Below are 16,185 nucleotides of genomic sequence, written 5' to 3' on the forward strand. Positions count from 1 at the left end.
TGGGAGAGAGGGTCACGTTTCAGAAAGGGGATTGCAATCTTGTGTCCCAGTCAGTAACACACCGACTGTTGAATAAGGATGAAAAAGGGTTTGCTGCATAAATGTCAGATGGGAAGGAAAGCGATATCTGAGTTCAAGTTAATTTATTATTAACAAATAAGACTAATATTAACACTGAAATGAAGTAACAGTGAAATTCTCCGAGTCGCCACAGTCCACCGCCTGCTCGGTTCCATACACATCTTTCAGAATATGGACGTAACCAGAACACTGAGAGAAAACCTATGCAGACACGGAGAGAATGTACAAATTCCATAGAGACCCTGACCTCAGCCAAAATCGAACGCGGGTCCCTGACGTTGCGTAGCTAACCACTGTGCGGACTGGACAGTGAATGGAAACTGATTATCATGATCTCCAGGGGTAGTGGGACTGATTATGATGGAGCAGTGAGCAGTAGTGGAGAGCATGGGTATCTCTGAACATGACCATGGTATTTTGAAACTTATTTGTATTGACGGAAGAGAGTCCAATGCAAATCAAGTTGCCAAGTCCGCTGGTTCTGTTGGTCAGTAAGGGGGAAGAGGAGAACATGGAAAGGGAGGGGGTGTGTGTGCGGTTTTGTGTGTGCACTGGTCACTGCTGGTGTGTGGGAATGTGCAGGGTTTGTTTAGAAACGCTTTGATTGTTTTGGAGGGATTGATTTGAAATCTGCATTCTTGAAATAACAAGGAACTGATGAACATTTTAGCAGTAAATTGGACTAGTTCGCAAGAAAGGGCACTGTCTGAAAGGTCAACCGACTGTCAGCCGACCTATATGTTTGCAGTATTTCTGATTTGTACTGACATATATCTATATATATGTGTGAACTGTTGAAATGTCTGATGAAGGTTCCATGGCAAAATGAAGTAGTGAAAAGCAAAGAATCAAATGTCTGCCTCAAACATTCTGTGTGGAACAACTAATTAACACAATTTCATAATTGACGGTAAAGCAAAACAGGCAGTAATGAGTGGGTCAGAACCGAACAGAAAACGGCCGGACTATGTTATTGTTGGAAATATGGATATCTAGGAGATTTGTAAACGCCACATCATTTACTTTACCTCGCAGCAGAAACTGTTTTCTCTCGAGCGTTTATTAATGTCCCTCTCAACGGCTGTTAAAATACGGGCTTTAAATGATCTGGAAGTGATATCATAGTGTGAATTTAGCAACGAGGTGAATATGTTTAAGAAATATAATCTGTCTCTTTCATTATTCCATTAGAACACAAACAGTTAAGGCTCTCTGGCGGCGGAAGCCGATGTGCGGGCCGACTGGAGATTTATCACAATGGGATCTGGGGCTCAGTTTGTGATGATTCCTGGGATCTGACAGACGCAGACGTGGTTTGCAAGCAGCTGGGTTGTGGACATGCATTGCGGCTTCCTCTTCCTGCTTCGGCTGGACCTGACTCACAGCCAATTTGGTTGGATGAGCTGGAATGCACCGGGAATGAAACATTTCTCTGGGAATGTCCCCATGCATTGTGGGGTAAACACGACTGCATTCATAAAGAAGATGTGAAGATCATGTGCTCTGGTAACTGTCCCAACTTCAGTTACATTAGAAGTTTCATATATAAGATATGTTCCTGATTTACCAAAGGACGGCGCTTACGAATGCTTCTATGTCAAATCCCTCTCTATTATTTATTCTGGACATCATTACCGTTACATTATTTCTATATCCTACTTTTGACGTGTTGCCTTATGTTACTTTATACCTCATTTCCTGAGATAAATGCGTTTTCCAATTAATATCACTGACTATTATGAACACGAGTCTTAAATTTCATCAGTTTATGTGTAAAATGTTCCGGATTACTACATTATTTTGCAAAGATGTTTGACGTAATCAATTATTTCTCGAGAAACGCGCTGTCACTTTATTCTTCACATCAAAATGCGCCCTATTCCATTGAGCAGTTGGAAAACTAAGTTGTCATTGCCATGTGTACCTTGCCATATATTAGCATTGTGACACACGCTTTGCAGTCCTCTTTCGTACTAACTATACAAGCCAGTTTGCTGCCGCAATAGACGTTCTTTTTTTTCACTGTCGAATACAACATCCAGCTGGCTTATGTCACTCTCAAGGGTCAGGGACCACAGAAGCAATCGGTGTGAACCTCACACCGGAAGTTTTGCTACATAAGAAACGAGAAACTTTGCAAAAGCTCTTTAAATCCACTTTTATCCTGATTGCCTGGTTTCCCAATGCCTTTCGTGAGCTTTCACTGTGGGAACTTGTTGATGCTCTGCTGGTAATCCACGGACAGAGCTTCTAAAACATTGTCCCTTTCACCATTGCTGCAAGCTTTGCAAATAAATCAATCGGGCCCAGCGTTCAAATGTTTCGATCGAAATTCAATGTTGCTTATTTTTGATTATGTTTTTTTTCTGTGACCTTTACGAAATAATTATTACAAACTATGACCTCAACTTAGACAAATCCACAGTGTTAGAATCAGAGTTGATAATTGCACCACGTGATTATTTATGATTTGATTGACAGAGCACAAAGAGCTGCGTTTGGTGAACGGAAAGCATCGCTGTGAGGGCCGAGTGGAAGTGCTCTATAATGGGACCTGGGGAACAGTTTGCGCTGTAAACATGGATTCAGATGATGGAGCAGTGATCTGTAAACAGTTAGGTTGTGGCACAATCGTTTCCATCGACTATTATGCTCGTTCATTCGGAGTAGGATCCGGACCGATTTGGTTGGATGAGATGAAATGCCTTTCACACGAGTCGACACTTTGGCAGTGCCAGGCAGACCCGTGGGGTCAACACGACTGTGATCATTGGGGCAATGCAGGTGTCGTTTGTTCAGGTAACACAATCAATCATTCTGCTTACAGGTGTGATTTGAAATATTGATGTAGCTCATGGAGTCAACATATTTGTCTTATCAACAGAGCGAGGGACACCGAAGCAAGAGCAGGAAACTGTGAAAAGCTGCAAGCGAGAATCAGGTGTTTTCCCAACTTTAATAAACCAGCAATCTGATTGTATTCCTCTCTTGTGCTACATCAAATTTAATAATTTATTTATTATCTTTAACAAATTCAGGACCAAGTTTGCGCTTGGCTGGAGGTAACAACATCTGCTCCGGGAGAGTGGAGATATGGTGTAATAGAACCTGGGGCACGGTGTGTGATGATTCCTGGGATATGAACGATGCCAGTGTTGTCTGCAGACAGCTGGGCTGTGGCTCTGCTCTCGAGGCCACAGGAGGGGCCGCTTTTGGGCAGGGTAACGGTACTATCTGGCTGGATGAGGTGATGTGCACCGGAAGTGAATCCTTTCTGTTGGACTGCCCTTCATCATTCGCTCATTCTGACTGTGATCACAAGGAAGATGCCAGTGTGATTTGTTCCGGTAAGTGTCCCATTGAGCGGTGTGCTTTGGGACTGTGTGACGTTTTTCGCCCATTTTGGCTGAAGTTAATTCATGTTTTCAAATGTCTTTCTGACCAACAATGCAACTACTTGTCTCCCTTTTACCATATCTTCATCAGGTCCGGAATTATCTCCGACTGTTCTGCCCACACCTTCAGGTATGTCTCAGTAATAAATATCAATCACTATTACGGCTCATTTTACATTAGGATTCATAGTTGCCACACATTTGTATTGCCTTTTTTGTCAATTTCTACCGACAGTCTGAGTGTTTGATAATCATGTAAGTGTTTAAAACATTGTGGACACTTTATCTAAGAAAATTCCTTGAATCTTTCATCAAGGATATGAAGATGAAAGCACCTCCATCCCTCTGGTGATCTGCATATCACTCGGTGTCCTGTTGATCTGTGAGTTCATCGCCCTTTTGGCAGTAATGCAGAGAAGATCATCAATAAAAGGTAAGGCCCGAATCATATCCCTGAACCCACGCTGAGTCATGGATGTTGCTTCATCCATCAGAGGGGCTTCTTTGCCGATTTACATAGAATGACTTGAATACATTTCAAAAAACAAATTAACTGAGTATTGACCAGTAATTTATTTTGAGTCACATGAGAAACAGTAAAATATTACTATAAATGAGGGAGTTATCTACATTCATATTCCTGCTCAATCCACCAGTGCATGGGATGCGGAACTGGATTTTTTAATGCAACAAATTGATCTCTAATGACCGGCACACTTTTGGAAAAGGAGGTGGCAGCAGATATAGTAGATGTAGTTTTGTTATTTCATTGTTTCCGAGATTCTGGAAAGATATCAGTGGATTGGAAACACGCTGGTATGACACTTTCATTCAAGAAAAAGCAGAGGCATAAAAAAGGCAAACTGTAGACCACTTGTTTTGACCCCTCTGTTGGGAAGTTGTTGCAGTCAGTCATTAAGCAGGAGATAACTGATCAATGGAAAACAAAGCGGAATTCTCCAGAGTCAGCACGATTTAGTGAAGGACAACTTGTGCCTGACAAACTTGCTCATTTTTTTTGAGAGTTTGAATCGCGAGGTGGATGCTGGGCATCACGTGGATATGGCACATCTAGATTCTTGATGGCATTGGGCAAGAGTGTTAGATCCCAGAAGCTGGGCACAGAATGTTGGCTTGGATAGGGGATTAGTTGAATGAGACAAAGCACAGGATAGGGGTAAAAGGCTCCTTCTCTGGATAGAGAGCAAAATGTAATAGCAGGGATGACGCAGTATTCAGTTTTCAACAGTTTACAACTGATATAACTGACCTGTGATTCGAGCCAGAGTGAAACACGACAAGATTTGCAGATGATCCAAAGATGAGTGGGAAAGCAGGCCCTCATGAGATTACCGAGTTTACAGATGGATATTGACAGGCGAGGACAAAGGACCAGAATGTCACAGATGGAGATCATGTGGATACATTTGTGGTCAAACATGTTCGCAGAGAGAAAAAAATAAAAGGGTAAATGATTATTGAACTGGGAAGCATATTCAAAGTCTGTCAATGCAGAGGCATCTGGGTGCACTTGTGCATGAATGACAGAACGTTAATGTACAAATGCAGCATTTCGTAAGAACGACAATTTGAATATTGGCATTTACTGCAAAAGGACAGGAATTTAAATGCAAAGCAAATATCAGTCAGTAGATTGAAGAAAAGAAACAAGTATGTGTCTCAATGAAAGTTGGATAAATCTAAAATGGTGCAGGCAGGTTTGTGGATTTGAGACCAAGATAAGATCAGGCATGATCATATAGAACTTTGGAGCGGGCTCAAATGGCTGAATTGCCGAATCTCGCTCCTAATTCCCGTGTTCCAACGCGTTCATTAATTATTTAGCTACTGGCATTTTCTTCCCACTTACAATTGGTTGGAATCCAACACTGAGTTATTTTTTTGCCGTGTCAAGTTCCCCATCAGTACGTGATGGTATGATTTTCCACAATTATCAATGCCAATACTGCATCCCAGCAAAACTATCCCACTAATATTACAGGATTCATGCCGGTAAATAGCGTCCCGCTCTCTGAGTCAGATGCTCCATGTTCAGTCCCAAGATTTAATAGGAACACAGTGTCAGCACTTCCTGTAAAATCATTCCAAGGCAACAAGGCTGTGAGAACGGAAGATATCTCTGTTCGGCCATGGTTGGTATGGAGTGGCGCCCCTCTGGTAACGGGTTACTGACCTGCTCCATGTTAAAACATGGCCACGGAATCTGATGAATGCCTGCCTTTTGCACCATAAGTTTTGCACAGATAAACAAAACAACTGCAAGTGTCTAAACTCGCAGCGAGTTTTCTTGATTCCAATCTTATGCGCTGACTTTCACTGGTCTCTAAATGCCTCAGTGTTCCCTGTGATGGAGGCAGTGCCATCATCACTGGATTCATGATGCAGAGAAACAAAGTAAATTCTGCAGGACCCTGGTACGAATCTAACCTCTACAGAGAATGAGATATGAAATCAATACAAATCATGAACAGGAATATAATTCCAGAATGTAAGAATATACTAATTGCCCCGATCTTCCTCCAACAGAACCTGCCGCGGGGAGCTGGGATCCAACTTCTGTTATATATCAAGCCATCTATGAAGAAATAGATGATATTCCTCCAGCCAAGCTATACACTCAGTCTCGTGGTTCAGGTTTGTGTGTGTTTTAACCCAAGCTGGATTGAAAAATACCGCTTCACGTTTATCCCCTTTTAGCCATGGTCAAGAGAAGCATTAACCTCACTGTCCTCCTGTAGAAAGGAAACATTTTAAATGTCTTTATTTATCTTCAGAGTATTTGCTTGCTTTATAAATTACCAATACTCATTATTGTTCAAGAAAATTTTTGCCTTCTGTTTAAAAATAGAAAGCAGAGTAGCTATTGTCTGTTTCCAACGGCTTTGCAACTTGCACATATCAAAGTCTGATCTAAATCATAATAAGTGAAATATTTGATTGAATGTGTTAATGCGCTCAATACTTTATTCCTGCTGGCCACATACACAGCGCCTAATTACAGGACAGATTAGTATTTGGGAAATTTCCTGGAGTGCAATATTCTTTTTTTTTGTAAAATTGGTAATTTTAAAACCTTTTCTGGACCGAATCAAAGATAAAATATATCAAGAGAAAGCAAAAAATAAACAATTGCAAACGATTAAATATAAGGGCGCATCCCCAATGCAAATGAGGAACGACAACCAGGGAAATGTATTAGACTCAGTGGAGTAGTGAACTGAGCCCAGCGAGATATGGAATCGGGGAAAGAAAAGTGATGATGTTATTTGTTAAGTTGGCAAAGGAGGACTACTTTATGAGTGAAAAATGGAATGTCAACTAACATAACGAAATATTCAATCAAAATAAAAGTAAAATGGCCAATTCAGAATTTACTTCAGGTGTTTTCGAAGGATAGATTGTACAGTCACTATAATGAAATGAGAGAAATATTAATCAATTGTTTATTTCAGTTTATACCAGAGATAACACTTAAGTTCATGACTTCACATCATGTGAATGGGAATTATATCAACAGTTAGAAACAAACATGAACTTAAAGCATCAAACTCATTCGGACATTTTCATCCATCCATTTTCAATGAAAGGGAAATTCTAGCAGAAGCAGAATTGCAGCTTTTCACCGAGTCATTAATAAAGTGTGTAATTCCAAACTGCTGGTGGAGAGCAAATAGTGATGCTGTGATTAGGAAAGTAAAAAAGGAAAATGACAGTAAAATAGGTAACAGTTTACTGAACATTATTTGGAGAAAAGCCAATCGAATTTCGACCAAAGGAAAAACAGAAAATGTTTACATTAAAGCAAAACGAAGAAGTCAGTGCACCTTTCATGCTGGGATTCCTCACATAATCAACATAATCAAAACCTCACAAACGTCATCAGAGTAGATGCCTAAACATCAGGAAAATATTTTTCTCGTGCCCAACGTTCATTAGGGAACTGCCATCTCATACACCAAAGAGCGGGGCAGTGCCCTGTCTGCTCTTTCTTCAGTAAGTTCCAGCATTTCCTGTATCTCAAACGTTTCCAAATCCTTGTTCCATCCCAGCACTTCAACAGAAAAACGAAAGCTGACGTTTTCATTATTGCTGACGGCACGGTGGCACAGTGGTTAGCAATAATGCCTCACAACTCCAGGACCTGGGTTCATTTTCTGGCTTGGATCACAGTCTGTGTATTGTTTGCACCTTCCACCCATGTCTGTGTCACTTTCCTTCAGATGTCCCGGTTTCCTCCTAAAGTCCAAAGATGTGCATATTCGGTTGATTGACCATGCTAAATTGCCCCTTAGTGGAGGTCAGAGGGATAAGTTGGGTTCATATGTTTGGCTGCGGGGACAGAGCCGAGGTGAAAGTGTTGTCCGTGCAACCTCTATGGGTCAGATGGCCTCCCTCTGCATGGTGGGGGATCTATGAGTCTGTGGATTTTCAATTCTGATGATGAAAGGCTGGGGAGTAAAACGACAGCGAAAAGTGTTTCTGGATCATAAAAGCCGGTCCACTCGCCCAGATGTAATTGTTTTTTTTTTAAATAATACATGTTCCTCGTTCACTGATATCTCACACATTATCTCTCCTCAGGGACTGGACATTTCGGAGCCAGCGTAACATGTTTTGTCCAATAACGTAGTGCTGGTTCTTCACTTTAGACCACTGTAGTCAGTCGGCGGACAGTCCGCCCAAAGTGGTGCCAGGATCAAATGCCAGGATATTTCCACAGAGGAGATGAAGTTGTTGTGATCTCTACTCTGATTTTCTGAATCACTCTCTGCCATGATAACATCGCAATGGCTCGATAAACAACTTGCCAACTAACCAATTATTTTGTGCTTACCAGTTTCTTCAAGCATTGACTCCTTCAATCAGATTGAATATTACACCAGTCACAGTTTGGGAGACACGGATCCTGGATCAGAATATCCTGAAGTAGAATCCTCCTCTATTCCGGGTAGGTATAATTTCACATCCTACCATTTCCTTCTGGGCCTTTCCACTCTGTAATATCTAAAATAGCTTCTGAAATCTCTAAACGTGTACACCATGACGTGCACACCATGAAATGACAGCGCCAAATAGCTCAGATATTGCAGAATGATTTCAGTTGCAGAAACGTTGAATCTGAAACAATGTTTTACCATCATTCAGAACAATTGGAATGACCGTGAATCTCCCCAGAAGCCTCTCTTGGCTCTGAATTGTGCACTGGTTTGTGGGATCGGTGGCTCATTAGAACAGTATAAATTTGAACTAAAATTAAAAGAAAACAGCACAATTTCGTCCAATCTTTCCCATGCTCTAATTCACTGGTCTCCACGCCACAATAGATCAATATCTGTTCCATAATTGCTGTGGAAATAGACATTTAAGGAGATCATTCTAACTGTCCATTATTACTAATTAATTACAATTCAAATACTTTTCTCTCTCAGCTCCTGCTTTGACAGACTATGACGACGCTGAGACTGAAAACATTGACTCTCAGAGTGGGCACTTGCTGCTGAACCGGGACCCTGACGGTATCTTCACTTTGACAAGTTCCAGCGGTGATCTCAGCACTCTGGGTGAGATAATTCTTTGATTGTTCCTTTTCTTAAACAGTCGACCGGGATCAGTACACAATAAGTTGATAAGAAATTGGAACAGGATTAGGCTGTTCAGCCCCGCGAGCCTGGCCGGCCCCTCAGTGGATCATGACTAATCAGACATTCATCATATTGACTCTCTTGCCCTTTCCCCGGATCCCTTCATTCCTTTACTGATTAATGGTTTACCAATCACAGCCTTAAATGTGCACAAGGACTCTGCCTCCACAGCTCTCTGTGGCAACGAGTTCCAAAGATTCACAACATGTTGAGAGAAATAAAAAACACTTCAAATTTCAGTCTCAAGTTGGTTCCCTTTCATCTCATTCTGCGCAGTCTGGTGCTAGAATCTCTAATGTGTGGGTGGGAGGGGGAGGGGGTGACAACATCCTCTCAGCATTTATCCTGTCGATCCCCATAACAATCCTATGTTTCAATGAGATAACCTCTTATTCTACCGAATACCAATGTGCATAGTGGCAGCGATGTTTCTTTTGCCATTATTAATCAGTATTTGTGCAGTGACTATATTTGCCTCTCGTCGTTGAGTATCCGAGCTCCGATGTTACATCTTACTGTTCTCTCTTTATTATTGTTTCTCGTGTTTCTCTTTCCTATGTCACGCAGTTTGTGTTCCCATCAACTTGTCATTCTGTTTTATCCCTTCCAAACCACACTATCAAACACTCACCACAGGACAGCATTTCCCGTCCCAGCCAGGTACAGCGCGTTCACTTTATATTGATCTCGCCCCATCACCACCGCCCCCCCTCCCCCTCCCCCTCCCGCCACCCCCACAGCCCCTGAACCTCTCCCAACGTCCCAGGAATCTAAAACCCGTCACCATAGCACCAGATTCGCAGCCAGGTACTCAGCTGATATTCCGGCAATATTAACTTTGCCCAATAGGAGGAGCTGTTAGTAGCTCTGAAATCACCAGATTTGAGGTAATAATTTTCAACTGACTTCCTATCCCCATGATGCGCTTTTGCATATAGTTTTTGTGAACTTAATTGATTAATACCGATGCAAATCACGGCAAGTGGCTCTTCAGCGCCCCCTGCTGAATATCTCCCAACTGCCCTGAGAAATCCTTGACTCGAACACCAGGGGCGCAACATTCCAGCCTGGAGTATCGTTTCCGGCCAAAGGAATGCCTTCCAATTTCCCTGACATTTGAATCTCATATAAGGATTGCATTTCCACACTTTCTGCTTCTATCTCGTGCAATGGAGCCATATATGGTGCTATCAATTGGGATGTTATTCCCATCACATGAGAAGCCGTTACCCCAACAGGATCAAAATCAGCCCACCATCAGTGGCACCTCCGCGCCAGGCCCTAAATATTGTCCCTGCTCGTCTGCCTAACACTAAGGGGCGATTTAGCATGGCCAATCAACCCAACCTGCACTTCATTGGACCGTGGAGTGAACCGGAGCACCCTGGGAAACCCACGCAGACACGGAGAGAACATGCAAACTTCACACAGTGAGATGGGGATTGAAAACCCGTGATTGAAAACCCCTGATGCTGTGAGTCCGCAGTGCTAACCACTGTCTCACCGTGCTGCCCTTATTTTCTTTTCATTAATTTAAAACAATCTGGATTCAGACCGATATTCAGATTGAAACAAATCTTTAAATTAAATTATACCATTCCTTCAAACTGAGCCCTTGTGACTCCCTGTTTCTCGAAGCTCCTGACAAGGCCACACTGAATAGCCTTCTGTTTTTGGCCCGAAATTCAAGGCTTCTGAAGCTGCATTAATCCTGATTTCTAATTAACTCGCTCCAGCTGAGAGGCTGGGAAAACCTGTTTCCAATCTGCGATTAAAATTCACCCAATCAAAAGTGCAATGTTTAATCGATTGCTAAAATAATGAACAAAGTAGATTGAAATTTAACATTTCCTGGATACTGTGAGGAAATCCCTGTCATTTCTGATCTCCTTCATGGAGTCCCATGCTGTGACTGCTTTCTGAATTGATTATCACCTCTGATTATTACTGCAGTCTCCCGCCCTCTTGTGTGGAATATACTCGCTCTGGTGTGCAGCCGATCAAAGAATAATTGGTATTTGGGTTTAGTTCCTGTCGCGACTGAGCAGAATTGTATTAAACAAGGAACCTACTTTAAGCCCAAAGTTCAGCAAAAATATGTCCAACCCCCACAATGTACAGTAAATCCGTATTAATCCAATCTTATCGGTTCCTTCCACGCCAGCCAAGGATTACAAAGATTTCTGTGGCACAAGTAGGGACATTGGGCAGTGACCATTCATTTCCGAAGTTTAAACATATACATTATAATGTTAAACCGTATTTTATGAGATTTTCCAACGGGAATGCCGCAGTGTAGGGATGTGATCTGTCCCGTGTGGTTTCTGCTTTGTGATTTCCTGCAGTATTTTCAGTGGTGCATTACATTGAAAGTATCGGAGACAATGTGCAGTGTGTGTTTGATAGAAAGAAACTGCCAGTTGAACTGGAATATAATACAAGTACTTGTGTAGTGTTGAACTGATTGTGGAAATGGTTGTTATTCTCACTCATTTTTCTTTTACCGTTTCAGGTCATAGTCATCACAAAATTCAGGATGTGACGTCCTCAGACATGTGACTTAAATCAATGGGGACGCCCATTAAGTTTTCCACAAATGTCACCATGTCGAATATGCTTTAATCTCACATAAATGCGTAGTTGTTTTTGGATCAATATGTTATTATTTCATGTTGTGTAATTTGTGAATGATTATTTCTTTCTTTGTTTTATATGAAAGAGTAAACGTTTTGTTCAATTAATAATGAAGAACAACATGGAATGAGTATCGAGTATTGCACTGTCCATATTGAACTCGTTACATTGTATTGCATTGTGGAACGGAGCCATGATTATAATTCAAGGTGTTATGCGTTTTTTTTGTCAAATGGACTTCACGTTTATTTTGTAAAAGCTTCACTTCTTATGCCATTAAATAAAGATTAGGGCGAATAAATACATGGTTTGCTTAAGTTTTCTTCATTTGTTATATTCTCGATCGCCATGGAGGCGGAGGTGGGGTGGGGCGGGCGGGGTGGCGGTGGTGGGATGGGTCTGGTGGGGGGGCGGTGCTCCACTGCATTTCCCCAGCAACTAAATCCAACCCGATTACATCTCAGCACCACCCTAAACACTGGAGACCGTTGAGTAGCGGGAGGTATGAAGATGCTGCTCAGATTCCCATGTCTCCTTTTCATTTTAATTCCACAAGATTTAATATCCAGTAATCCGTTAGTTTTCATTTCCTCCGGATAAGCCCCTGTCCGATCGCCCGGAAATTCTAACCATCCTTCGGTCGTTATGGCATTAAAACAGAAACATTAATTAGCGGAAGACCGTTATTTCATAAATACATAAATATTGGAAATAGTGATCAAACTGGAGAATTCCGACACCATTTCCTGAGCGCAGATTAAGACGGAAATGTTTACATATCGGCCCACTTCGCTCGCATTGTTTTTTGGCCTGTGAGCTTGCTGTATTCCGCTGTGTCAGGCCCACAACGCCTCGTTGTCAATAAAGTTGTTGAAAAGTGAATTGCAGGGACAGTGGCACCAGCGGTTGGAGGAGAGAGTTTATTTATTCGTATCACGAGTAGGCTGACATTGACACTGCAATGAAGTTACTGCACAAATCCTCCAGTCGCCACAGCGGCACCTATTCGGGTACACTGAGTGAGTACTGAGCATGGTCAATCCTTCATTAGCACATCATTCTGAGTGTGAGAATAAACCAGAGCACCGGGGGGAAACCCGCACAGACATGGGGAGTACATGCTGACTCCGCATTGAAAATGACCCAAGCCAGGAATTGAACGCGTTTCCTTGGCACTGTCTCGCAGCAGCGCTCAGCACAGAGCCACCATGCGGGTGAAAGGAGGAGGAGGAACAGAAACGCCAGCTGTGGGAGGGGAGTGACAGAGCGAGAGGGGGAGACGCAGTGCCACCAGCCATGGTTTGAGGGAATGGCTGAGGGAAGGGACAAACAAAGTCATCAGCGGTGGGAGGTTAGAGGGACAGAAACAGAGCGGGAGAGACAGCGACTCAAGCGGTTGGAGGAGAGAATGACAGGGCGAAAAATGGAGAGACAGTGACACCAGCCGTGGTTGGGGTGGGAGATCGAGAGAACGAGAAACATCAGCGGTGGGAAAAGAAAGTGACAGAGCGAGAAGGGGGGAGCACAGAGGCACCACCAGTGGGATGAGAGAGTGACAGAGCGAAGAGGTCAGTGACAGCGGCACCAGCGGTAGGAGGAGGGAGTGCGAGAGAGAGGGAGTGACACACTGACACCAGCGGTGGGAGGAGAGAGTGCGCGAGAGAGGCAGTGACACACCGACACCAGCAGTGGGAGGAGAGAGTGCGAGGTGAAGAAGCGGTGAAATTGCTTCAAATTGCTGTCAAATTGTGGAATTGTCAGGTTATTCGTGTAAGACTTCAGAAACATGTTGGTGTAATGTTGGGTGGAATCATAGAAGGAAATGGGAAATGTATACATTAAGAATTCATTAACTAATTGCTTAATGTACAACAATAAATAAATATTGTCCCGGAAATGGGCGATCCGTTGATGCAAATAATGATCCCTGATCTAAATTTCCAGGAAGAAAGAATATCCTTGCCACATCTACCCTTTCAGTACCCTCCAGGATCTTAGAGGTTTTGATCAAATGGCTTCCTACTGTCCTAAACTGCAGTGAATGCAAACCGGGTCTCTGCAAACTTACTGCAGCAGTAACCAGTCCATTACAGATATTAGTCCAGTACACTTTTTTTTTTCAACTCCTTCCCATAGAATTAATTATTTCCTTCAATAAGGAGTCTATAAGCGTACACAATATTCCAAGATGGCCGCCTGCTGTCTCCCCTGGCAACGCAAGATGGCCGCCTGCCGTCTGCCCTGGCAATGCAAGATGGCCGCCTGCCGTCCCCCTGGCAACGCAAGACGGCCGCCTGCCGTCTCCCTGGCAACGTAAGATGGCCGCCGGCCGTCTCCCCTGGCAACGCAAGATGGCCGCCTGCCATCTCCCCTGGTAACGCAAGATGGCCGCCGGCTGACTCTTCCAGCAATACAAGATGGCCGCCAGCGATGGGTCTCCCTGCAGCCCATTGTCCAGATTGTCCCCGGTGGATGTGGTGGGGATGGTGCAGCAGATGGAGCAACAATCTCAGTTTCAATGGGGGGAAGAAGCTGCAATGCTGCCCCCTGGTGTACACTCCTCTCCTGTCTCTGCATTGCAGAGTGTTTAAAGCCAGAGAGTGAATTGTCAGCGCAGCACCTTGACCCCAGGGATCAAACTACCCCCACTTAAAACCATCAAATCCTGACAGTGCATGGACTCTGCATCGACAGGGCATCTTATCCGATTCCCCTCCCCTCACACAGTTACCCTCTGATCCCCCCTAACCCACACATCTTTGGAATGTGGGAGGAAACCGGAGCACCCAAAAGAAACCCACGCAGTCACGGTGAGAATGTGCAATCTCCGCACAGACAGTGACCCAAGGCTGGAACCGAACTCGGGTCCCTGGTGTTGTGAGGCAGCAGCGCTAAACACTGTGTCACCGTACTGTCACTCCGGGAAATGCATTTGTGTTGAACATGGGGCGGGCGGGGGGATTTCTCACTCACTTTGATTATTGGAGGGGGGATGGGTATCAGAGTAAGTCAGCGTTGCCTCAATATCCTCACCTTTCCTCTTGTTTCTTATTTAAAAATAACTCATTCCTCCACCTGGCCCAGCGAGAGGGCTAACAGAAAGCAGAGAAAAAGTCACGACATGGAAAGAGGCCATTCAGCCCATCACATTCTCACCAGCTGGAGAAATATAAACTAGCATTCCATTCTAATCCCACCTTCTAGTGACCCAGTCCCCAGCCCGATCTTTACAGGTTACAACATTTCAGCCGCAGATCTGGGGGCCGATCTTTGGATCCGAGGAGTTTCTGTCTGGACCACCAGTTTAAACACGAATTCCAGACACCCACTACTCTCTGAGTGAAAACCTTCTTCCTAATGTCCCCTCTAATCCTCCCAGTAATTCCCATTCAATATTTGTAAACCCCACTCCCCCAGTAAATGTCCTCTCTCTGCCTCCGTGACGATTTACAATATACTAAATGAAGAAAACGGAATCAAACCATGTATTTATCTGCTCTAATCTTTATTTAATGACATAAGAAGGAAAGGCTTTATAAAATAAACTTCAAATCCATTTGACAAAAAAAACGCATCAAATCTTGAATGATAATAACGGCTCCGTTCCACAATGCAATGCGATGTAACCGCTTTAATATGGACAGTACAATACTCGATACACATTTTAGGTTGTTTTTCATTGTTGCTTGAACAAAACGTTTACTCTTTCACGCGGAACAATGACAGAAATGAGAATTCACAAAACGCAACATGAAGTAATAACCTATTGATACAAAAAAAAACAATATTTTATCTGGGAGTAAAGCATATTCGACATGGCGATATTTGTGGAAAAGTTAAGGGGCGCCCCCTGTCATTTAATCCCATGATTCATATGTCTGAGGACGTCACATCCTGTATTTGTTGATGACTATGACCTGAAACGGTAAAATAAAAATGAGTAAGATTTACAACTATTTACACAATCAGGTCAACACTTCAGAAGTACTTATATCATATCCCAGTTCAACTGGCAGTTTCTTTCTATCAAGTACACACTGCACATTCTCTCTGATACTTTCAATGTAATGTACCCCTGAAAATACTGCAGGAAATCACAAAGCAGAAACCACGGGACAGGTCACATCCCTACACTGCGGCACTCCCATTGGAAAATCTCATCAAATATCATTCTAATGTATATGTGTAAACTTCATAAATGAATGGACACTGCCCAATGGCTGTTAAAAACCTGCGCTTGCGCCACAGATAACTTTATTATTCTTAGCTGGCGTGGAAGGAACCGATAAGATGTGATCAATACGGGTTTGCCCGTGAGTTGTCAATACTTGGAACACGTCGCCACAGAGAGCTGTGGAGGCAAAGTCCTTGTGCACACTTAAGGCTGAAATGGGTAGATTATTGGTCAGTGA

At 43.1% G+C, this 16,185-nt stretch overlaps 2 protein-coding genes and 1 long non-coding RNA gene across 3 annotated transcripts in view; 2 read left to right on the plus strand and 1 right to left on the minus strand.

Annotated features, from left to right (window-relative positions):
* The first annotated feature begins 468 nt into the window (after window positions 1-468).
* On the plus strand, window positions 469-2,927 carry LOC145361223 (scavenger receptor cysteine-rich domain-containing protein DMBT1-like). The gene is made up of 3 exons (XM_080216860.1): window positions 469-568; window positions 1,273-1,587; window positions 2,563-2,927. The coding sequence occupies exons 1-3, from the start codon at window positions 469-471 to the stop codon at window positions 2,925-2,927; spliced, it is 780 nt and encodes a 259-aa protein (XP_080072986.1).
* Window positions 2,928-3,566: 639 nt separating this feature from the next.
* On the plus strand, window positions 3,567-6,062 carry LOC145361161 (uncharacterized). The gene is made up of 3 exons (XR_013889814.1): window positions 3,567-3,606; window positions 3,793-3,909; window positions 6,024-6,062. It is a non-coding gene; the product is annotated as an uncharacterized LOC145361161 (long non-coding RNA).
* Window positions 6,063-15,643: 9,581 nt separating this feature from the next.
* The window catches only part of LOC145361224 (scavenger receptor cysteine-rich type 1 protein M130-like), a 253,499-nt gene continuing 252,957 nt past the window's right edge, over window positions 15,644-16,185 (minus strand). The window contains exon 10 of the mRNA XM_080216861.1: window positions 15,644-15,690. Coding sequence (XP_080072987.1) covers window positions 15,644-15,690 — 47 coding nt within the window. The remainder of the gene's footprint in view (window positions 15,691-16,185) is intronic.

Source organism: Carcharhinus amblyrhynchos, chromosome 34 (assembly GCF_965287045.1).
Source record: "Carcharhinus amblyrhynchos chromosome 34, sCarAmb.v2.hapA, whole genome shotgun sequence".
Taxonomy (NCBI): Eukaryota; Metazoa; Chordata; class Chondrichthyes; order Carcharhiniformes; family Carcharhinidae; genus Carcharhinus; species Carcharhinus amblyrhynchos.